At 37.5% G+C, this 24213-nt stretch overlaps 1 protein-coding gene across 2 annotated transcripts in view; it reads left to right on the top strand.

Annotated features, from left to right (window-relative positions):
- Nucleotides 1–24213, top strand: part of LOC150086817 (reelin-like) — a 1004591-nt gene that overhangs the window by 636635 nt on the left and 343743 nt on the right. For both annotated transcript variants that reach the window (XM_090372773.1, XM_090372772.1), the window contains one exon: nucleotides 18886–18993. In XM_090372773.1, coding sequence (XP_090228899.1) covers nucleotides 18886–18993 — 108 coding nt within the window. The remainder of the gene's footprint in view (nucleotides 1–18885; nucleotides 18994–24213) is intronic.

The raw sequence follows: 24213 nt of genomic DNA, 5'->3' as shown, positions 1-24213 counted from the left end.
CCAAAAAAAAAAACCCCACTCCCATTTCACCCTTCTGTTCGTTCGAAATACCTGTCCAGTTGAGCTTTAAATTTGTTTAGGCTATCAACTTCAACAACAAGTGATGGAAGTCGGTTCCACCAACCAACCACCCGCTGGCCAAAGGCAAATTTCCGCACATCTATCCGACATCCGTCCTTCCTCAATTTGAATTTATGCCCTCTGAGGTGATTATTCTGAGCAAGATGAAGAATCCCATTGGCATTGAGCAGGCTCAAACCATTCAAAGCCTTATACACCTCTATCAGATCACCTCGCCGGTGCCTAGTCTCCAGACTCTGTAATTTGCAAAACTTAAGCCTTTCTTCGTAAGAGCAACCCTTTGTTCCATTCACTAATCTTGTTGCCCTTCTCTGTACCCGTTCCAGCAGCTCTACATCCTTCTTGAAATGAGGCCTCCAGACCTGTATACAGTACTCAAGATGTGGCCTAACCATTGCCTTATACAAGGGAATAATCACCTCCTTATCCCTGCTAGAAAAATTCTTGTATATCATTGACAAGACACCATGAGCTACTCTTGCAGCTCGTCTGCACTGCTCAGAGAACTTCATATCTGCCTGCACAATTACCCCCAGGTCCTTTTCATTCTCCACCACTGTCAGTGTAGTACCGCAGAGTTGATACGTTGCTCTGGGGTTACTGTTTCCCATATGTAGTACTTTACATTTGTCAATGTTAAACTTCATTTGCCACCTCTCAGCCCATCTGTTCAACCTTTCCAGATCCTGTTGCAGCAGCATAGCGTCAGTAGTGTCCTTAACGACCCTGCCAACCTTTGTATCATCTGCAAACTTGGACATTAAACTTGATATCCCATCATCAATATCATTCATAAACACCGAAAACAACAACGGACCCAACACTGAACCCTGAGGAACTCCACTAATAACATTAGTCCACGTTGAGCAGTGTCCATTGATTACCACTCTCTGTCTTCTGCCACTCAACCATCCCCTTATCCATAGCAGCAATTTGCCTCCAATGCCACACTGCTCCAATTTGTGCAGCAGTCTTCCATGTGCAACAGTATCAAAAGCCTTTCTAAGATCCAAATATATAATATCAAAGTTATTCCCTGCATCCAGTTCTTTTGTGACTACATCATAGTATCCAATCAAATTGGTCAGGCAAGACCTGCCCTTAACAAAACCATGCTGCGTCTGAGCTATAACTGAATTCTTGTCTAGATGATCCTGCAGTGCTTCTTTAACCAGTGCCTCCATTAATTTACCTGGAACAGAAGTTAAACTAACAGGTCTATAATTACTTGTGTCAGCCTTTGATCCTCCTTTGTGAATTGGGGTTACATTTGCACATCTCCAGTCTATGGGTACCTCCCCTGAGTCCAAAGAAGCTCTCATAATTATGGCTAGGGGTTTGCATACTTCCTTTGCTGCCTCCTTTAATATAACTGGATAGATCCCATCCACCCCAGGTGCCTTTTTTATGTTTATCCTCAACAATCTCTCCTGCACTTTCCTCTCAGTTATTACAAAATCATCCAGCTCACTGCCAATGTTTATTTTACCTACATCATTCTCCTTCCTGAATAACTCCTCATGCGTGAATGTAGATGCAAAATACTCATTTAGATTGTTAGCCACCTGAGCAGGATCCTCAACTGTTGAACCATCAATATCCAGTGGACCAATCTGATTCATCCCTTTCCTTCTCAAGTTCAAATATGTAAAGAACTCTTTTCTGTTTTTCTTTGCATCCTTTGCCAAGGATTTTTCGTAGTCTGCCTTTGCCTGCCTAATCTCCTTTGTGACTTGGTTACAGACCAACTTATATCTATCATAGGCTTCCATGTCACCCATTAATTTGTATGTATCCATGCATTTTCTTCTCTGCCACATGTCTCATTAGTTCATCTGACAACCATTTAGGCATAAACCTTGAACAATATTTCTTAGTTGGTATGTAAAGCCTGGTAGCCTCCAAGATTAGTTCCTTGAATGCTTCCCATTTTGAGTTTGCTGTTGGTAACATCATCAGTTGGTCCCACTGTATAGAATTTAAATACTGTCTCAGACCATCATAGTCGCCTTTACGAAAACAAAAACCCTTCCCTTTACCTCTGATGGTAGTTACCTCCTTGAGTAAATCCCACTTCAACACACTGTGATCACTGCCACCTAATGGTTCATTTATCTGCAGATTCTTAATGCATGAAGAATCACTACCGATAATCAGATCAAGAGTATTGCTCCCTCTTGTTGCCTCACGAACATGCTGATGTAGAAAACAATCATCCAATAAATCCACAAAAGCCTTGCTAGTGTGCGAGTGAGCAAACCACAAATTCCAGTCAATATCTGGGAAATTAAAATCCCCCATTATAAGACTCTCTGATTTACTGGCCCACTCTATTTCCCTGTACAATATCTTATTATACTCATCAGAGTCATTAGGCCTATAGCACACTCCTACTCTCAATTTTGATTTCCCTATGCTTATGTCACACCAAACTGACTCGACACTGCCCTGTCCATCGATGTCGACTGGCTTCACTTCCTTGGACTTTATGTGTTTCTTAATTAATAGCATAACCCCTCCTCCCCTGCTGTCCTGTCTATCCTTTCTATACACATTGTATTTCCCAAATTCCAGTTCCGCATTACTTATATCTGTGTGACACCACGTCTCTGATATCTGCCTTTGATGTTTTGAGCAATACCTCAAATTCATCAAATTTATTTACCAAACTCCTAGCATTGGTGTACACGCAGGTATACATGCACCTGTTTCTATTCTTAGCTACCCTAACACAACCCATGTGTTTACTTGTACCGCAATGACTACCAGCAGTCTCTGAAATATCCTGCATCTTGTTTTTCAGGCTTCTGCTCATTTCAATAGAAGCAGTGCAAGAATCACTTCCACCTCTGCCAGTGGCTACTGTTAATCTATTAGTCCTTTTAGATTGTAACCCGAGAATAATTGTATGAACTTGAACTATATTCATATCTTTGCCTTGTTTGGATATCATTAAACTTCGAATATATATTAGCCAAGTAAAACATGCTTTTTTGATTAAATTAATTTTGTTCCTAACAAAATTAATTGAATTTCTTTATTACACAATCAAAAAGTTCAATCAAATGTAACCAATTTCCTTTTGATAGCTAACATACTCTGCATGTAAAATCAGTTATTGTAGATTTCATCATTTTGATCACAAAATTGAACAAAAGATGATCATTCAAAGATTTGGCCTTTAGTTTTTCATTCATTTATTGAGTTCATACATACTTGTAGAACATCATGGAGTTTTTCACTCTTGTTTTTTGCAACCAAATGCTGCCTGTGAAGAACGCAATGTACAGTTCTAACATCAGGAAACTTTTTCTTCAGAAATGCTAAAAACTCTGTTTATTTTCCAACCATTGCTGGTGCTCCATCAAAAGCAGTTGCTACAATATTAGAAATAGGAATATTGTTTTCCTGTAAGTATTTTTCAAAGCATAAAAAAACATTTCTCCTGTTGTGTATGTCTTTAATTGTTTAGCAAAAAGAAATAATGTACATAAGCTGTGATAACGTACACAAACCATAAGGATGCCTATATTAACGTTATGGTTTACCTAAAAACCCAAGTTAATAGACATTAATAAGAATAGGAACCTAAATTGCAGAACTTACCTCGTAACTATTATGTTGTTGATGAATTAAAGGAGATTAACTATTAAATTGGAATCACTTTGAGAGAAATGTACTAAACTCGATGCTCTTCATGTAAAATGCTTAAAATTGAACCAAGAGCTCAAATGGAAGCTTTCGTAGTCGTCATCGATTAGTTCTTATGGCCCAGAGAGAAGGAGAGATATTTTGTACTGATTATGTTCCTCAAGTTCCATATTGATGAAAGGGAAGTAGGAAGTTTAGCATTGTGAACAGAATATTGTATAATTTGTTTGAATCATTCTATTGCAAGAGATTCAACGGCAGTTAATTTATAACTGGAAGCAAGTTTAGCAAGAATTATTGCAGAATAAACTTTGTGTTGGTGGTTTGTGGATTGACTATGGCAACTGAATTCCATAATGTGACAATGTGTTAGTAAACTTGCTTGGTGGTAATACTCTCTGTTGTTGGATGTTTTTGAGGTGCCATATTTGACTGTAGTGCTTGCAGTATAGCATGCAATACATCCTTTTTGATAGTGAATTAAATATACTGTGTCATTTGTATCTCAAATATTTTTTATAATCATTGAGAAAAAATGTTAATTTATTAACATTTTTTCTCAATGATTAACAGTATGCTTCTGCAACAGGATCCAAAAAAGTTAGGCAGATGGGCTGAGAAATGACAATTGAAGTTTAACATTGACAAATGCAAGGTAAATGCAATGTGACAACTGCTACCCATACTGCATATGGGTAGCAGTAACCGCAGAATAACTTTATCAGTTGTGTGGTACTACACTCAAGGTAGTGGAAAATGAAAAAGACCTGTGGTCTTTTTCATTTTCCACTAACTTGAGTGTAGTTTCAGATATGAAATTCACTGGGAGTGCAGAACATCATTCTTCTCTTTCTTGGTAGTAGTAATGGCATGTGATGCAAGAAAGCAAGTGTAGGAGCTTATGTAGCATCAGCCAAAAAAAAAAAAAAATCACACCATTCCCTCCAAATGCCTGTCCAGTTCCTCCTTAAATTTATTTAACCTATCAACTTCCACAACGACAGATGGAAGTTTGTTTCAACAATTAACTACCACCCACTGGCTAAAGGCAAATTTCCGCACATCTATTCTACATCTGTCTTTTCTTAATTTGAATTTATGCCCTTTTAGGTTCATAATCTGAACAAGTGGAAGGATCCCATCAGAATTCAGCATGCTCAATCCATTCAAGGCCTTATACACCTCAATCAGATCGCCCCGCAGGTGCCTAGTCTCCAGCTTCTGCAATTTGCAGAACTTAAGCCTCTCTTGGTAAGAGGATCGCTTCATTCCCCTCACCAATTTTGTTGCCCTTCTCTGTACACCCTCAAGCAAATCTACATCCTTCCTAAAATGAGACCTCCAGACCTGTACGCAGTACTCAAGGCATGGCCTGACCATTGCCTTGTACAGAGGGCTAATCAACTCCTTTTCCCTGCTAGCAAAATTCCTATATATCATTGACAAAACCCCATGACCTGCCCTGGCAGCCTGTCTGCATTGCTCAGAAAACTTCATATCTGACTGCACAACCACTCCCAAGTCCCTTTCATCCTCCACAACCTCAAGTGTAGGATGGTGATTCCTTTCTACTTCTCTCTCTCTCTCTCTCTCTCTCACTCAGGGTAACTAGGGAGTTTTTTTTGGCTGGTGCAGCATAAGCCTCAGACTTCCTTTCACCATATGGCTAAAAAATAAAAAATAAATAAAAAAATAAAAAAAAAAATAATAATAATGATGATAATAATAATGATGATAATAATAATAATAATAATATGCTGCCAGGACAGCTCATGGGATTTTGTTAATGATATACAGGAATTTTGCTAGCAGGGATAAGGAGGTGATTAACCCATTATATAAGACATTGGTCAGTCCACATCTTGAGTACTGCATACAGGTCCTGAGGCCTCACTGCAGGAAGGATGTAGAGCTGCTGGAACAGATACAGAGAAGAGCAATGAAGAGGTGCCCTTACAAAGAAAGGCTTCAGTTCTGTAAATTTGCATATCTGGAGACTAGGCACCTGTGTTGACGTGTTTAAGTCTTTGAACTGCTTGAGCTCATTGATGATGAGATTCTTATTCTTGCTCAGACTACACACACATGGGAGGGGGGTCATAAATTCAAATTGATAAAAGATTATTGCAGAATAGCAGTTTCTAAGTTTGCCTTCAACCAATGGGTGGTTGATTGGAACAAACTTCCATCTGTTGTTGTAGAAATGGATAATTTGAATGAATTCAAGTAAAAACTAGACAAATTATTGAAGAAGATGGATAAGTGAAATTAGAATTTTTTATTTTATTTATTTATTATTATTATTATTATTTTGTTTTGATGCTGTATAAGCTTGCTTTCTTGCATCATTTGCCACTATTAATAATAATAGTAATACTAATTGCAGTTAACCTGTGACCGAGTGCTCTGGCTATATCTTGTAGGCTTCTACATGTATAATGCCTCTATACAGGGTGTCTGGGCTAGTGGTATCCATAGATATATTTTTGTTATTATACAGAGTAACTCACCAAGTTTTTATGAAGGTTAGTAAAGTTCAGTGTGGGCACCTTTTTTAGCTCAACAGACGTCAAAACGGTACCCGATCTCTTGCCAAGTGTTTTCCAGCATCTGAGGCGTTATTAGAGCAACTGCTTCAACGATATACTGTTTCAAATCATCCAAATCCCGAACTTTTCTCTGGTACACACAGTCTTTAATAAAGCCCTGTCCAAAAAAAGTCCAATGGAGTCATATCCGGAGATCTAGGCAGCCAGGCAGTTGGGCCTCCTCTTTCAATCCAACGTCCAAGAAAAGTGTTGTTCAAAACGTGGCAACATCTTGATGGAAGTGTTGTGGAGCACCATCTTGCTGAAACCTGGGGGGAATCTGTGGAACAGCAAAGATCTGCAACATGTCAAGGTAAGTGTGTCCCATCACTGTGGGCGCTATGAAAAAATATGGGCTGACGATGCCATCTTTGTGCACTCATAACCAGACATTGACTTTTGGTGTATCCCTTTCATTTTCGATCATTTGGTGAGGATTCTCCGTACCCCAAATGCGGCAATTGTGTCTGTTAACTTTCCAGCATATGTGAAAAAATTGGTTGATTCATCACTGAATAACAACAGATCAAGATAATTGAGATTGCATTGATATGGTTGATCATCTCAGCAGCGAAATCAGCTCTTAAGCTGTGATCATCTGGCTTAAGGCATTGAAGAAGTTAAGTTTGTATGCATGCAAGCGGAGACACTTGTGAACAATGTGATGAACTGTTGAATGAGGAATCTGCAGTTCATTACTAGCCAGTCTAATTAACTTATGTGGGCTCCTAGAGAATGATTAAAAAACACCCTATCCACAGTCTCATCGGTCACACACTTTTTCGGGTGTTTCCCAGTTTGTGAAACCAAACTTCCCATCTCTTTTAGAGTCTTATCCCACTGAAGAATGGATTTGGATGTGGGAGGATCCACATTCCATTCTCTCGCGCACACCACCGAACATGCGTAACTGATTGAAATTCAGCTAACCAAAGCACGCATTGCACCTTCCACTCTGGCGTCCACTTCTTGACTGAGGGACTGGGGCAATAGTCATTCTTATGCTGTTTTTGCGAATGCACGACTACTGGTGACACGCCTGCACTAGTGACCTTGACAGTGTGACAAAACAAATCTTGGAGAGATTTCCTATGGACTATGCTTTCGTTTGAGAAAATATAATTAGTGGTTCTTGCATTATAAGTCATTATTTTTGGATAACCCTGCCCCGGACACCCTGTACTTCACTTTTGTATTTTATCAGGTTTTATCCTTGAAGTTGTGTACATGATGCAGAGGAGGTGGCTTTTCCTTTTTCATTGTATTTTTATTTCTATATCATATGTATTTTACTCTGGCTTATCCCTTTTTGCATTTTTTTTTTGTGAGCAGAGTACATAGGAATATTACATGGATCATTCTCCTGACCGTCAAGGCTTTTCAGGATATATTTTTTCTTGTAGCCATGACATCACTCTATATGTAAAAGAGTACTGACAATAAAGAATTACACAGAATAATGTGTAATTATATTACACATATTGATGATTATAAATGTGTAAGTTCAATTACTTATTATTAAATTGGCTAAGTTCTTACTGCAACCCTCTACTTTACAAGGCAATGTAACTTATAGTTATCATTTTGAAATGATTCAGAAAGTGCACAACAGAGGAATTAATTGCAGAAGACGGAGTATATATAACAAAATTAGACACACCTTACTTTTTACAACAAATAATTTACTTAGAACTGAATCAATATTTACAATAATAATTATACACATTTAACAGTTTGTTTCTCTCTCTCTCTTCCCCCACCATTACCCATCTCACTATACAAGAGTTGCAAGTTAATTATCAGTTAAAATGCAACAATTAGTACAGTGGTTTTCAACTGGGGTGCTGCAACAACATTCTTGGGGTGCCGTGTAATTTGGGTTTAAGTTACTTAAAGTTATTATTATTTTTTATTTCTTAAATTTGTATATTTATTTTATTATAAAAAGGTGTATGGTATCCATTGTACTGTATTTTTTAAATTTTGTGGTGATCTATAATTGATTTTCATTTAGTACCTCTATATAAAGAAAAAGATTATTATATAGGTATATATTAAAAGATCGAAACCACTATGTTAGGTATTTCTTTTGGCCTAGGGGTGCCGTGAAAAAATTACTGGGACACTAAGGGCACCGTGAACCGAGAAAGTTTGGGAATCTCTGAATTAGTATTAGTAGTGGCATATGATGCAAAACACAAGCTTAAAAAGCATCATCTAAATGGAGGGGCGGAACAACTCAACCCCTTCCCATATCCCCTCCAATAATTTGTCTAGTTCTTTCTTGAATTTATTCAAACTACCCACCTCCACTACAACAGATAGAAGTTTCTTCCAACAATCAACCACCTGTTGGCTGAAGACAAACCTCCACACATCTATCCTGCTACCAACTTTTCTCAATTTGAATTTATGTCCCTTCATGTGTGTAGTCTTGCTCAGACTACACACAGCTCATCTGCATTGAGTTTGCTCAAGCCATTCAAAGCCTTAAATACCTCAATCAGATCACCTTGCAGGTGTTTAGTTTCCAGATGCTGCAATTTGCAGAACTGAAGCCTTGAAGGGAATGAACCACCCTTTCATTCCCTTCACCAATATCACTGCCCTTCTCTGCACCCATTCCAACAAATCTACATTCTTCTTAAAATGAGACCTCCAAATCTGTACTGCAGTACTCAAGATGCAGCCTAACCATTGCCTTGTAAAATGGGATAATCACCTCCATATCCCTACTAGCAAAGTTCCTGTATGTCATTGACAAAACCTCATGACCTCTCCTTTTTTTTTTTTTTTTTTTTTTTCCTTGTTAGTTGTTGGTGCATTGGCTTCTATGGCCATAATGCACCTCCCAAAGTTTTTGCATTTTTACTGTGATCCAAGCCCGAGGCGGGATTCGAACCTGTGACCTTTGGTTTGCCAGGCAGGCACTTTACCTACCTGGCTAGCCTGGTCGGCATGACCTCTCCTGGCAGCCTGTTTGCATTGCTCAGAAAACTTCATATCTGACTGTACAATTACCCCAGATCTTTTTCATTTTCCGCTACCACACAGTTGGAACCTTAATCTGGGATTATTGCTACCATATGTAGTATCTGGCATTTGTCAATATTAAACTTCACTTGCCATTTCTCAGCCCATCTGCCTAATTTTCTAGATCTTGTTGCAGTAGCATACCCTGATTAACCACCATGCCAACCTACCTTTATATCATCTACAAACGTAGACGATAAGCTTGATATATTTTCATCAATATCATTAATAAATATTGTAAGTATTAAGGGGCCCAGCACTGAATCCACAAAGACTGCACTAATAACCTTGTTTGAATCGGGTATATCATAATCAGTGACCAAACTGGGGTCCACTCCTGTCAACAATAAAAAGAAGGCACAGTGGACAGTAGGCTTAAAAACATCAGCATTGGATGGTTATGACTGGAAAAACATTGCCTAATTTGTCAAATCCCTGTGCCTGTTGTTTCTTGATGATAGGAGGACAGGAATATAGTGAAAACAGATTGAGTCCATGGACCCATCCTGCCAGAGATTAACAGTGTAGATTTGTGGTAGCAGTGTAATGGTGTGCGGAATTCTTTTGGGGCCTTGTGATACCCAACATTTGGTTTCCAAAGTGCATCCCTTCATACCTGCAGTGTATGCATCAGCAAATGAGTTCTTCCAACAGGATAATGGGCTATGTCAAAGTCAGGATTGTGCACATTATACAGGAACATATGAGTGAATTCAGCTTACTCCAGTGGCCTTCCTGTCACCTCATCTCAATTCTCTTAAGCACTTGATGGATGAGGTAGCATGAGCTCTTCAGAATAGAGTTGTCTGTAACTATCCAATGTTCAACACCTGTAACAACTGTGGGAACTGATTGGGTCAAATTGGACCAACATCCCTGTGGTATGCTTTCGAAACCTTGTTGGGTCCATGCCACAATGAATCCAGGGCTGTTCTGTGAGCTAGAGAGGGGGGGGTCCTGCTCACTATTAGGTAGGTGTACTTAAGAAAGTGGCCACTCAGTATATATTCCTTCTCTAATTCTCATCTGTTTCTCTCTTTCTGCCTTGTAAGATCAAGTATATACATTTAATTATAGTTTGTGTAATCTCTGAAATGATGACTTCATTAATTATTTCCTACTAAAACAATCAGTATGACAATTGCTTTAATGGTTAATAGCAATGTGTGTAAATTCTCTAAATTATGATTTTGCCCACCTATACAACTCATGTGGCTAACTCATTAAGATAGACACCTGAAGTCAGTTGTCCTTAGGCATTCAAGGTAGTTTTAGTAACTTCAGATTCTTATTACCAATAAATAAATAAGCTTATTACAGCCCCACAAAGAAAGGTTAAGCGATAGTTCAGGGTATCTGTATTGACCACTTAAGAATGATCATATGTGCATCACAGCACATCACTTAGGTGTTGTTTGATGTATATAAGCATCACTGCTTGAAGTAGGCATTCACATAAGCAATTGCTTGAACAGTAAAACCTCTCTTTAATAGATTACTCTATTAAAGAGAGGGATATTATTATTAACATCCCATATTATTAATGATATGGGGGTAAGTGAACGATGTACGGGTAAGTGAACCATATTGTGAACGATGTTACCGTCCTGAATAAGGTAAATGTTGGAAGTGATCACAGAATGGTAAGATGTACACTTGATATAGATGTAGGAAAGGAAAGGAAAAAACTGACTCGAGTAAATAATACAAAGGTCTTTGAAATAACAGAGGAGGAGAAAAAGCAGTATGTACTGGAACTTAAGAACAAGTTTGAGCTCCTGCAGACTGCTCAGGACCAAGATATCGACAAGGAATATTACAACTTTCTGAAAGTGATAAAGCCCAAGAAACCTATAGGGAAACAGAAATCCAAAGAAGAAAAAATTAGTCAAGAAACACTTGTCATGATGAACCAAAGACGACAAATGAAGAGCAAGAAAAACACTGACAGGGAGAAAATTGAGTATACTGAGTTATGCAAAGCCATTAGAAAGAGACTCAGAGAGGACATAAGAAGATTTAACACAAGAAAAGTAGAACAAGCATTAAGGGAAAACAAAAGATTTAAATCAGCAGCCATGAGCAGTAATATAGAAAGACAAATGATACTGAAACTGAAGAATAGCGATGGTGTACTTATAAACAGCAGAGAAGGCATAATTCAAATAGCAGAAGACTACTATAGAGAATTATACAAGGAGCAGGGGAATGATTCAGCAGTGGGGAAGATGGATTGCAAAGTAGCAACACATACAACATACCTGATATTCTTCCTGATGAGGTAGAACACGCATTGAAGAAAATGAAGAATCGGAAAGCCCCGGGGGAAGATGAAGTTAGCATTAGCATTAGCATTAGCATTAGCAGAGGCATATGATGCAAGAAAGCAAGCTTATTCAGCATCAGCCGAAAAAAAAAAAAAAAAAAAAAAAAAAACCACTCCCATTTCACCCCTCCGTTCGTTCGAAATACCTGTCCAGTTGAGCTTTAAATTTGTTTAGGCTATCAACTTCAACAACAAGTGATGGAAGTCGGTTCCACCAACCAACCACCCGCTGGCCAAAGGCAAATTTCCGCACATCTATCCGACATCCGTCCTTCCTCAATTTGAATTTATGCCCTCTGAGGTGATTATTCTGAGAAAGATGAAGAATCCCATTGGCATTGAGCATGCTCAAACCATTCAAAGCCTTATACACCTCTATCAGATCACCTCGCCGGTGCCTAGTCTCCAAACTCTGTAATTTGCAAAACTTAAGCCTTTCTTCGTAAGAGCAACCCTTTGTTCCATTTACTAATCTTGTTGCCCTTCTCTGTACCCGTTCCAGCAGCTCTACATCCTTTTTGAAATGAGGCCTCCAGACCTGTATACAGTACTCAAGATGTGGCCTTACCATTGCCTTATACAAGGGAATAATCACCTCCTTATCCCTGCTAGAAAAATTCCTGTATATCATTGACAAGACACCATGAGCTACTCTTGCAGCTCGTCTGCACTGCTCAGAGAACTTCATATCTGCCTGCACAATTACCCCCAGGTCCTTTTCATTCTCCACCACTGTCAGTGTAGTACCGCAGAGTTGATACGTTGCTCTGGGGTTACTGTTTCCCATATGCAGCACTTTACATTTGTCGATGTTAAACCTCATTTGCCACCTCTCAGCCCATCTGTTCAACCTTTCCAGATCCTGTTGCAGCAGCATAGCGTCAGTATTGTCCTTAACGACCCTGCCAACCTTTGTATCATCTGCAAACTTGGACATTAAACTTGATATCCCATCATCAATATCATTCATAAACACCGAAAACAACAACGGACCCAACACTGAACCTTGAGGAACTCCACTAATAACATTAGTCCACGTTGAGCAGTGTCCATTGATTACCACTCTCTGTCTTCTGCCACTCAACCATCCCCTTATCCATAGCAGCAATTTGCCTCCAATGCCACACTGCTCCAATTTGTGCAGCAGTCTTCCATGTGCAACAGTATCAAAAGCCTTTCTAAGATCCAAATATATAATATCAAAGTTATTCCCTGCATCCAGTTCTTTTGTGACTACATCATAGTATCCAATCAAATTGGTCAGGCAAGACCTGCCCTTAACAAAACCATGCTGCGTCTGAGCTATAAATGTTATTGTAGAGTTGTTGAAATTGGGAGGAAGAGACATAACACAAAAACTGGCAAGGCTCTTCACAAAGTGCATTAGAAAAGGTGTGATGCCTATGCAGTGGAATAATGCAATCATAGTTTTGCTGCATAAGAAAGGAGATAAATCAGAAATTGGAAATTATAGACCAATTAGCTTGTTATCCCATATCTACAAGTTGTTCACAAGGGTCATTACTAACAGATTAGAAAGAATACTTGATGAGAATCAACTGAAAGAGCAAGCTGGCTTTAGGACAGGATTCTCAACTATGGATCACCTTCACGTAATATCACAGCTAATGGAGAAAGCAAATGAATATAAAACACCATTATGCCTGGCATTTGTGGATTATGAAAAGGCATTTGACTCCATACAGCATAAGGCAATGTTTCGGGCACTGGAAAGACAAGGCATAGATACTCCATATATTATGATTTTGAAGAAAATATATGAGAGTGCTACATCCTTTATTAGACTAGACAAAGACAGTAGCAAATTTAAAATCGAGAAAGGAGTTCGACAAGGAGACACAATATCTCTGAAGCTGTTTACTGCTGCCCTTGAGGAAGCTTTCAGAAGATTAGACTGGTCGCAGAAAGGAGTCAATGTGAACGGAGAGTACCTGAACCATTTACGATTTGCAGATGACATTGTGGTCATAAGCCACGATCCCAAAGAATTAGAGGAAAATCTTAATCAGTTATGCACAGTTAGTAAGGATTTTGGACTAAAGATGAATATGGCTAAAACAAAAGTAATGATAAACAAGTATGCCACGGAAAGGGAAATAATGATTGAAGGAGCAGTAATTGAAAAGGTGGAGTCATATACTTATCTGGGACAAGTTATTAGCTGTAATAATGATAAATGGCTGGAAGTCAAGAGAAGAATAAATTTTGGATGGATAGCATTCAGGAAATATAGCCACATACTGAAGAGCAATATCCCAGTTTGTCTGAAACGTAAAATAATGAATCAATGTATACTCCCCACCATGACTTATGGAAGTGAAACTTGGGCACTCACCAAAAGAATAGAAGAGAAGCTAAGAACTACACAGAGGAACGAATTATATTGGGAATCAGACTGTTAGATAAGAAGAGAAACACATGGATTAGGCAGCAAACTCAAGTAAAGGACATTCTTATCAAAACTAAAGAACTAAAATGGTCTTGGGCAGGACACATAGCTCGAAGACATGATGACAGATGGACTAAGAAAATAACAGAATGGTACCCAAGAGGAGCTAGAAGAAAACCTGGAAGACAAAGGCGGAGATGGATAGATGAAATTCATGAGTTTTTGAGTAGTAAATGGATGGCCAGTGCTCAAAACAGAAGGAACTGGAAAGTTGCTGGAGAGGCCTTCATCCTGCAGTGGATTGAAAATGGCTGATGATGATGATGATGATGATGTATCAGAATGATGTGCTTTGATACACACACATATGTATCAGAATGATATGCTTTGATACACACATGTATCAGAGTGATATATCATGATATATGTATGTAGTCAGTTATTAACTGCTTAAGTCATTCTTAAGCAGTCAGTAATCACCTGCTTTCAAAGTAAAGAACATGAAATTAACTAATTGATATTGGCACAAAGATTGAACTCTGCATTATTTACAGCAATGCTTGATTTTTCTTTTTAGTAGGCAACCATGTGCTGTAAATACTTGGCACACTTATTTACATTATTTTATGTACATGGAATAAACTTTTGATAAAATTTTGAGGTTTCAAATGATCAAAAAAGCATATTTCATGTATGTAAACTAACCTCAACAAAGCGAAGAACAAATAAAACTGTGTACCAATTGTGTACAGCACACAGTTGATAATAAAAAAAAAAAAAAAACAAGCATTGCTGTAAATAGCACTGAGTTTAGTCACTGTGCCAATATCAAGAAGATGCTGATTTCATGTGCATTTACTTCTACAATTTTTAAGCACTCATTTACTGACTGCTTTAAGAATTACTGCATATGTGCATCATAGCACATCACTTAGGTGTTATTTGATGTGTATATGCATCAGTGGCAGTGAATGTGTTAAACTCAAAAGAAATCTATAGTCACCAAAGTTGCTAGAATGCTTCTAGAATAGAATGTTTCAAAAACGTGCTGTATTATGAAATAAAAATTATTAAATGTTTTAATACTGTATTTTTACAACACTGTGGAAGAGAAGGGCTTGAAATTTTGTGGTTTTGGATAATGGCAGTTTAAACTTTGCCTAAAGCTTATGCAGAGTGAATAGCTCTCAGAAGCTCTCACTGGAGATTCAGATGACATGATTAGTAGGTTGATGGAAGGTAGTGAGGAAAATCCTGGTTCCCTTGTTACTCTGCTTTATTATGAAAATAAATTTTAACTGATGATAACTACCATCAAATAGAGGCAGTTATTATGTCACTAGATCTCACTGGAACAAAAAGCCTGGCTTAATGGATTAAGTCCTAAATGGTTATCAAATGAACTAATGAGACTCGTGACAGAGAAGAAAAATGCATGGGATGCATATAAATTATCAGGCGACGCAGAAGCCTGTAGCAGATATAAGCTAGTCTGTAATCAGGTCACAAAGGAGGTTCGGCAGGCAAAGGCGGATTACGAGAAATCTTTGGCAAAAGATGCTAAGAAAAACAGCAAGGATTTCTTTACTTATATAAACTCTAAAAGGAAGGGGCTGAATATGATTGGTCCACTTGACATCGATGGTTCGACTGTTGATGATCCTGCTCAGATAGCAAACAAACTGAATGAGTATTTTGCATCTACATTCACACGTGAGGAATCATTACAGTTTGAAAATGGAAGAAGGTTATCAAATTGTAGCAGTGTGCTTAATGATTTTGTAATAACTGAGAGCAAAGTGGAGGAGAAATTGTTGAAGTTAAACATAAGAAAGGCACCTGGGGCGGATGGGATCTATCCAGTTATATTAAAGGAGGCGGCAAAGCAACTAAGCAAACCCTTAGCCATAATTATGAGAGCATCCTTGGACTCAGGAGAGGTTCCCACGGACTGGAGATGTGCAAATGTATCCCCAATTCACAAAGGAGGTTCGAAGGGTGACACGAATAATTACAGACCAGTTAGTTTTACTTCTGTTCCGGGTAAAATAATGGAGTCACTGGTTAAAGATGCATTGCAGGATCATCTAGACAAGACTGCAGCAATAATTCAGACACAGCATGGGTTTGTTAAGGGAAAGTCTTGTCTGACAAATTTGATTGGTTATTATGATGTGGTCACAAAGGAACTGGATGCAAAAAATAATTTTGATATCATATACTTGGATTTCAGGAAAGCTTTTGACACTGTTGCGCATGGAAGACTACTGTACAAATTGGAGCAGAATGGTATTAAGGGTAAGTTGCTGCAATGGATAAAAGGATGGTTAAGTGGGAGAAGACAGAGGGTGGTAATCAATGGGTGCTGCTCTTCGTGGACTAATGTTATTAGTGGAGTCCCACAGGGTTCGGTGTTGGGGCCACTGTTGTTTTGTATATTTATCAATGATATTGATGAAGGTATATCAGGCTTAATGTCGAAGTTTGCAGATGACACGAAGGTTGGCAGGGTTGTTAATGACAGTAATGGCAGTGTGCTACTGCAACAGGATCTAGATAATTTGGGCAGATGGGCTAAGAAGTGGCAACTGAAGTTTAACCTTGACAAATGCAAAGTACTGCATATGGGTAGAAGTAACCCCAGAGAAACGTACCAACTGTGTGGTACTACACTTAAGGTGGTAGAAAATGAAAAAGACCTGGGAGTAATTGTGCAGTCAGATATGAAGTTTTCTGAGCAATGTAGACAGGCTGCTAGGGCAGGTCATGGGGTTTTGTCAATGATATATAGGAATTTTGCTAGCAGGGAAAAGGAGGTGATTGTCCCTCTGTATAAGGCAATGGTCAGGCCACGTCTTGAGTACTGCGTACAGGTCTGGAGGCCTCATTTTAGGAAGGATGTAGATTTGCTTGAGCGTGTACAGAGAAGAGCAACACGATTGGTGAGGGGAATGAAGGGATCCTCTTACCAAGAGAGGCTTAAGTTCTGCAAATTGCAGTGGCTGGAGACTAGGCACCTGCGCGGTGATCTGATTGAGGTCTATAAGGCCTTGAATGGGTTGAGCACGCTGAATTCTGATGGGATCCTCCCACTTGTTCAGAATACGAACCTACGGGGACATAAGTTCAAATTAAGAAAGGATAGATGTAGAATAGATGTGCGGAAATTTGCCTTTAGCCAGCGGGTTGTTAATTGCTGGAACAAACTTCCATCTGTCTTTGTGGAAGTTGATAGGTTAAATAAATTTAAGGAGGAACTGGACAGGCAATTGGAGGGTATGGTGTGATTTTTTTTTTTTTTTTTTGGCTGATGCTGCATAAGCTCCTACACTGCTTTCTTGCATCAAGTGCCACTACTACTACTACTACTAAGTCCATTATTTCAACACTATTTAGTTCAGATGTAAACTCAGTTTCCTTCTACCCATCAGGAAATTTCTATACACACAGTAACCTACTTTCCCAGATTTGACATCTAGACCAGTATGTAGTTGTCTGGTGACTTTCCTCTTGTAATCTATAGTTATTATAACTTTGTTAACACCACTAGGGCTTCTTACTGAGTGGCAAAGTTAATGGTCTTCTGATGTGGTTCATAGACACTTGTTTCCTAAATTTGGCTATAGCCACTTACTGATCAATTAAGACTACTTCAGGTGCCTCCTTAGCCAGGTGGGAAGGAGCAGGAAGGAGGATGCAGACAGGTCAGGGAATGACCACCACATATCCCGGAGCAATATGGCCTTAGTTGCTAATGCTCCTAAAAACCAAATAACAAACAACAACAACAAGACTACTTCCTATCACCTCAAGCAAGTCTGGACACTTTCAGAGGCAAATCTGCACTTCCCAAACAGTCTTTATTTAATGGAACAGCAAGTTGCTGCGCCTTCCAACCGATAACGTGTTATATTACATAGTGACATAGTGATTGTCTGTATATTAAATATTGTTATTGATAATAATAATGATATATTACATAGTGATTGTTCTTAATGAGAGTTGTCTCTACCCTGTATAGTTAACCTTATCACCACTGTTTTGCCTCAGCTAATCAGTGCCTTTTCTCTAATCTTCATTCCTTTTCACAATCTGGCTCTTCTCTCTGAGGTATCATGCTGTCTTAACTTCTCATTTAACACCACATGATACCTTATTTATGTAGAATTCCTTTTCATTCTCCTCATTAAAGTTTGTCACTCTTTACCAGTTGATATCATGTGTAGAACTCCCTTACATTTATCCAGCACTCATTGTTCCATTGCTAAAAAAAACATGCTATGATTTCATCTGGTTAATTGGTTTTGCCATTCAGTCATGTCCATAAAAATCTTCTCTGCTTTGTTCTGTCTTCTGAGGTAATTTTCGTGGCCATTTTTCTGTGGTCTTTTTAAAAATGATTGCTTTCCTGTATTTGCATTGACTGTAAGCTGATAAATTTAGAGACTTCTTTCTAGCAGTTTTATTTTCTTGTTTGTAGTTTTCTATATTTCGTAATTTTATTTATATGAAAATACTTTTACTGTATATTGATATGAATTTAAAATATGTCAGTGTTTCTTCAGAAAGCTTAATTTTTTTTCTTTTGTGTTTGTTTAGTTTTGTAATTTTAAAATACAAACTAAATAAAAATACCTCATAATTTTATTTATATTAAAATATATTTTATTGTATATTGGCACAAATTTAAAATATCAGTTAATGTCTCTTCAAAAAGCATTTTTTTCCCCTTGTAATCATGGTAACATGATTATATAAGTGTAGATTTTGTGTTTTATTTTGTTTTGTATTTTCAGGCAGTGACAGCACACGTTATGCAGTAACAACAGATGTAGTAGTAGGGGAAGAAAGTTTCATACAGTTTGAAATAGCTATGGGTTGTAAGGATAACTCTGCTTGTTATGGTATGTATACTTAAATGTGTGTGCAGGAAAAAATTTTCTGTTGTTAAAAGTTAGCATGAAAAGCTATGAAACAGCTATAAATTACATTAATATAGCTGTTCACAGATTACTGTTTGCATTTTAATAAACGTTCCTTGATGTTTTTACTGCTGATAAGAAATATAAACCACATTTTTTACTGTAAATTTCAAAAATTACTTGAAATTTGCTTTTTCATATCATAAAAAAAAAAAATTAAATTGGTGGAGGGGCTTCTGGTTTATTTTTAATTTTTACAGATTTTACATAGATTATTTTTATATAAAAAGAATGACAAAAATATCTAAAAACAGAATATCAAAGGCTATATCCTCCTGCCAAGCATAGCTGGCTGCAAACTGGATTTCTTATACACTGGGTTAAACTTGCACCTTTTTCACTTCCTAAGGCAACTAGTTTCAGTAGCTGTTCCTCATTTTAGCATTCAAGAGTAGTCAGCCATCATACTGACATTCCATCACCCTTGGTACCATTTTTTTTTACATTTCTTTTATATCATGATGGAATCTTTTCTTCACTTAAACTATCTAAATTTTTTATAGGAAATAGTTGAGATGAGAGTGCAAGAAATATGCCTTTACACTCATATTGCCACCTAGTTTTCTAAATTTCTCCAGTATGTCACTCGCAACCATCTCATAATCTGGATGTTTATTTTTTCCCAAAAAATTGCATACTACATTTTTAAAGCTAGTTCAAGCTTCTCTTTCAGTTTGAGTTATGGATTCTTCAAATACAGTCTAGCAGCGGCTTGCAAAATTGAGGTCCCACAAAAATTCCTGCTTTGATTTTTTCATATGTAAGTGATGGAAATTTAGTACACACACACTTGAAACAATTTCTTCTTTATTCATGGCTTAGACTAACTGTTTTGATAAACATAGCTTTATATGCTGAGGAAGTAATAGCACTTTGTTAAAATTCGGAAGCCACTTGTTTTTCTCTGAAACAAGTGGCTTCCAAATAGTCAGGCGACTGCCAATACCCAATTTCTTCAATTCCCTTTGCTACTTGTGTGGTACTTATGCCACTTGCTGAAATAAGACAGTTATGGGCTCTGTCGAATGCAGATTTTATTTGCTGCACGCTAATGGTACTGATCTATGGACCCTTTCAAAAAGCTTGAGGTCTTTTTTTTTTTGGTGTAGTCTCCCACTCAATGTTCTGTTTTCCTGTAGAGTCCTCCATAGAGTATGGTAACATTGCTCTTGAAGCATTGTTTTTCTACCACATTTATGCCTTTGAGATATGGAAGAATCCTTTGCTTTCCAGTCATTAAAAGCCTTTGAGATGGATGCCTTTGAGAAACCAGTTATGTCTTTTGTTTCTTGAATCATGGCTCCTGCTAAACATGCACCGACAATAAGACCTTTTTCAGAGTCTGATAGATCACTTGTTTTCCCCGGTCTGGTATCAGATTACTGCAGTAAAACAGCCTGTGCAGTTTTTATATTCAACGAGGCAACACATCATCATCCCACATTACAGTTTTCTTTGCATCTGTTTGCATTTATTTATATTTCTTCTGCCTGTGATTATCTTAATACTTTTCATATTTTTTTGGCCAGTCTGTGTATTACCAAAGCATATTATTACAAACTCCTGATTTGCATATGAGATGAAATTAAGAAAACTCACCATGAAAAATTGGCAAAAGGGATGTTCTTCCACCAGGACAGTGCACCAACTCACATATTCACCACTGCCATGGCTGCAACCCACAAAAACAGAATTCCACTTACTTCATCATCACCCGTATTCACCTGATCTGACCTCAACTTTAAACTGTTTCCTAACCTTAAAAAGTGTTGGCTTGACAGATGTCCATTTTTTAATCGTTGTGTGTTTATGGATGGCTACTATGAAGCAGTGAAATATATTTTTGGTACTCTCAAGGCTACTGACTGTGTGTGTATGTGTGTACATTAGCATTAGCTATATAGTGCAAGGAAGCCCCAGACTTTTTCTCCATTATCCAAAAAAATTAAATTAAATTAAATTTAAAAAAATAAAAAAAACTAATGTCTCTACTCAATTAACAACTCACTGGTTGAAATAAAACTTATACAATCCAGTCTAAACCTCTTCTGAATAATTTATGAATTTATGGTCTTTAGTTCTGGAATCAGAATTGGTCCACTGTTCTATAATTAGAATAGTGAAGATTTTGCCTTCATCAATCAGGTCCTTTCTAAGATGCTTGGTAACAAAGTTCTGTGGCCCACATATTTGAAATCTTTCGTCATATGGACACCTTTGGCAGATCTTGCCAAGTGGATTACAAATCTGTGGACCCTTTCAAGAAGCTTGATATCTTTTTTTTGGTGTAGTCTTCCATATCCAGACACAGTATTCCAAGTGCAATCTTACAATTTTCTTATACAGTGGGATTATGACTTCTTTATATCTAAAGCAAATATTTGATAAATTGTCAACAGGATATGTATGTATTAATAAGTATATATGGTGTTCAGTGACAACATTGCAAAACCCCATATATACTTATTAATACATACATTAATCATACATATAAGAATGAAATAAATTATAGTATAGAGAAAACGTTTATCCTATGTATGCATCAGTTTGATACAGTCCCATTTGTAATACAGCTGTTGTCACATACTGCAATATGATTCTTTGTAGCCTACGTTGATTTAGTGCAGAACCACTCAATCAACCATCCTGTATTGCTTACTGTTATCCTATATATATACTTACTGTTATCCTATATATATTTCTTTGATATATATATATATATATATATATATCAAAGAAAGAAAATAGTATACAATGAGGTCTGAAAAACTAGCCAGTCAACTACTTTCTTGGTTAATTGGCTGGTTCAGATTTCTTTTTATATATCCTACCCTATTAGGCCAGCAATTAGATAAATACCTGTTTACATGTTCTCAACAGGACCACTTTTAACATTGATGTAGCCTGGTGAAATGTGCCCTCCCAACTCAAAACAAATAAAATGAATATATATTTATAAATAAGTATCTTTAAAATTCTACACAGACTGTAATTTTTTTTTTTTTTTTTTTTGAAAATTAGTTGAGTTTTTGGACAAATTTTGTAGGAACCACTCTGGTCATCTTGCTACATGTATATGTATAGCATATTATTGTATATAGCATGCTATGGAACAAAAAGGAACAGTGATTGTATAAGAGTATATTATGTTTAAGAGATAATGCAAGGCTAGCATTTTTAGTAACACTGACTATGGAGCTTTTTTTATTCATTTGCAGAAGTCTAATGAGTGTCTTTCAAAGTTAGTTTCAGTCATGCATTATTCATAAATTGATAAATTTTTGCAAGTATGTAGGTTGTATTTGTTGTAGATCTGTTAGTAAATTGGATTAATGATAGGGTAACTTCACTCTCTATGATTTGTAGTAATAACATCTTGAGTCAGAATCACACAGAATGTATTCACTGAATCATACAAAAACTGGTGCAATACAAATATGCACAGTAGTATTATTTTAACTCATTTTGCCATGGATCTCTTTTATACATATCTGACATGTAGCTATTAAGGTTAAGTTTATCAGCATGTTCATCATGCTTTGGAAAAGAAAAAATGTAATTGAATCAGTGAAATAATTAAAATCTATATTTGTAAGTTCATAATTATACATATAAAGATGAATATGGCTAAAACAAAAGTAATGATGAACAAGTATGCCACAGAAAGGGAAATAATGATTGAAGGAGCAGTAATTGAAAAGGAGGAGTCATATACTTATCTGGGACAAGTTATTAGCTGTAATAATGATAAATGGCTGGAAGTCAAGAGAAGAATAAAATTTGGATGGATAACATTCAGGAAATATAGTCAGGGCAGGACACATAGCTCGAAGACAGGATGACAGATGGACTAAGAAAATAACAGTATGGTATCCAAGAGGAGCTAGAAGAAAACCTGGAAGACAAAGGCGGAGATGGATAGATGAAATTCATGAGTTTGTGGGTAGTAAATGGATGTCCAGTGCTCAAAACAGAAGGAACTGGAAAGTTGCTGGAGAGGCCTTCATCCTGCAGTGGATTGAAAATGGCTGATGATGATGATGAATTATACATATACTATGTTTAGCTTTTCAAAAAGTTTAGGCAATGGGGCTACCAGCATTTCTCATGTAGAATAAAATGGCCTTAATGGTCTTATTAAATTAAGATGTGATAGGCTGTAGTTTTGCAATTTTGCATAACTGAGATGTTAAATGTGGTGTTTTTTTTTTTTTTTTTTTTTTACTGATTTCTGGCATAGTCCATGGTGTAGTACTGGCAAGTACATGGTGGGTGACCACCCAGGTGTGAACCAACGTAAGCAGGGGTCGAGGTGTGGCACCCACACCACATGGAGGAATGCCGCCCCTCTATGTTACCAGGCAGTACTAGGTGGTAGATGACTCTCATCAACCGGTGAAATACCACCACTTTGCTTATTGGAGGCTTGAAGTGGTGGAACCCATGTTTAGTCTCTAGAGCTAAGTTCCAGCCAACCCTTCCCTATCTCTTCCATCATGCAGTATGATTGATGATTTTTGAGGTTATGATGAATGTTGTGGCGAGATCCAATATTCCTTACATTTCGAGGGTACAGCTCTAAAACGGTGTTCGCAGGCCAGCCGCTAGATAGTACACCGGACCAAACCTATTGGTAACTCTCTAGGAGGCTTCCGGATCAGCTAGTGTATAATCTTGCTACTTCTACTCTGCCAGATAGTGACTGGAGGGAGTCCGAGTAGTGTGTATGCGGGGAGCATTGTCGAGGCCACGTTATGTCAAGGATCTGGGTATATTCTTACCACATGTACGCCATATCCAAAAATATCATTACTTCATACAGCATGTCCCACCCACTTTTTCTTACTATTGAATACACCATGAATTGTCAAAATAATAGAGCAAGCTTATCTGTGAAAAGATCTAAACTTCCCGAGGACTTCCTAATTCATTTCACAAATATATGTGGTCTCAATTCCAATCTCAACGATGTCCATTTCCACTTGCAGTCTGCCAAACCCCATGTACTTTTTCTGACTGAATCTCAGTTATCGGTTGATTCAACTACTGCTCATCTCAGATGTCCAAATTATATGCTGTATGATTCCTTTTGCCTCAAATGGTGCGATTGGCAGAAGGATGACCATATGAGGGAAGACTCCG

This window comes from Mastigoproctus giganteus, chromosome 4 (assembly GCF_048544385.1).
Source record: "Mastigoproctus giganteus isolate SK-2022 chromosome 4, ASM4854438v1, whole genome shotgun sequence".
Classification (NCBI taxonomy): Eukaryota; Metazoa; Arthropoda; class Arachnida; order Uropygi; family Thelyphonidae; genus Mastigoproctus; species Mastigoproctus giganteus.
Note: the sequence above shows the minus strand (reverse complement) of the source record. Positions and strands in the feature narration are given on the sequence as shown.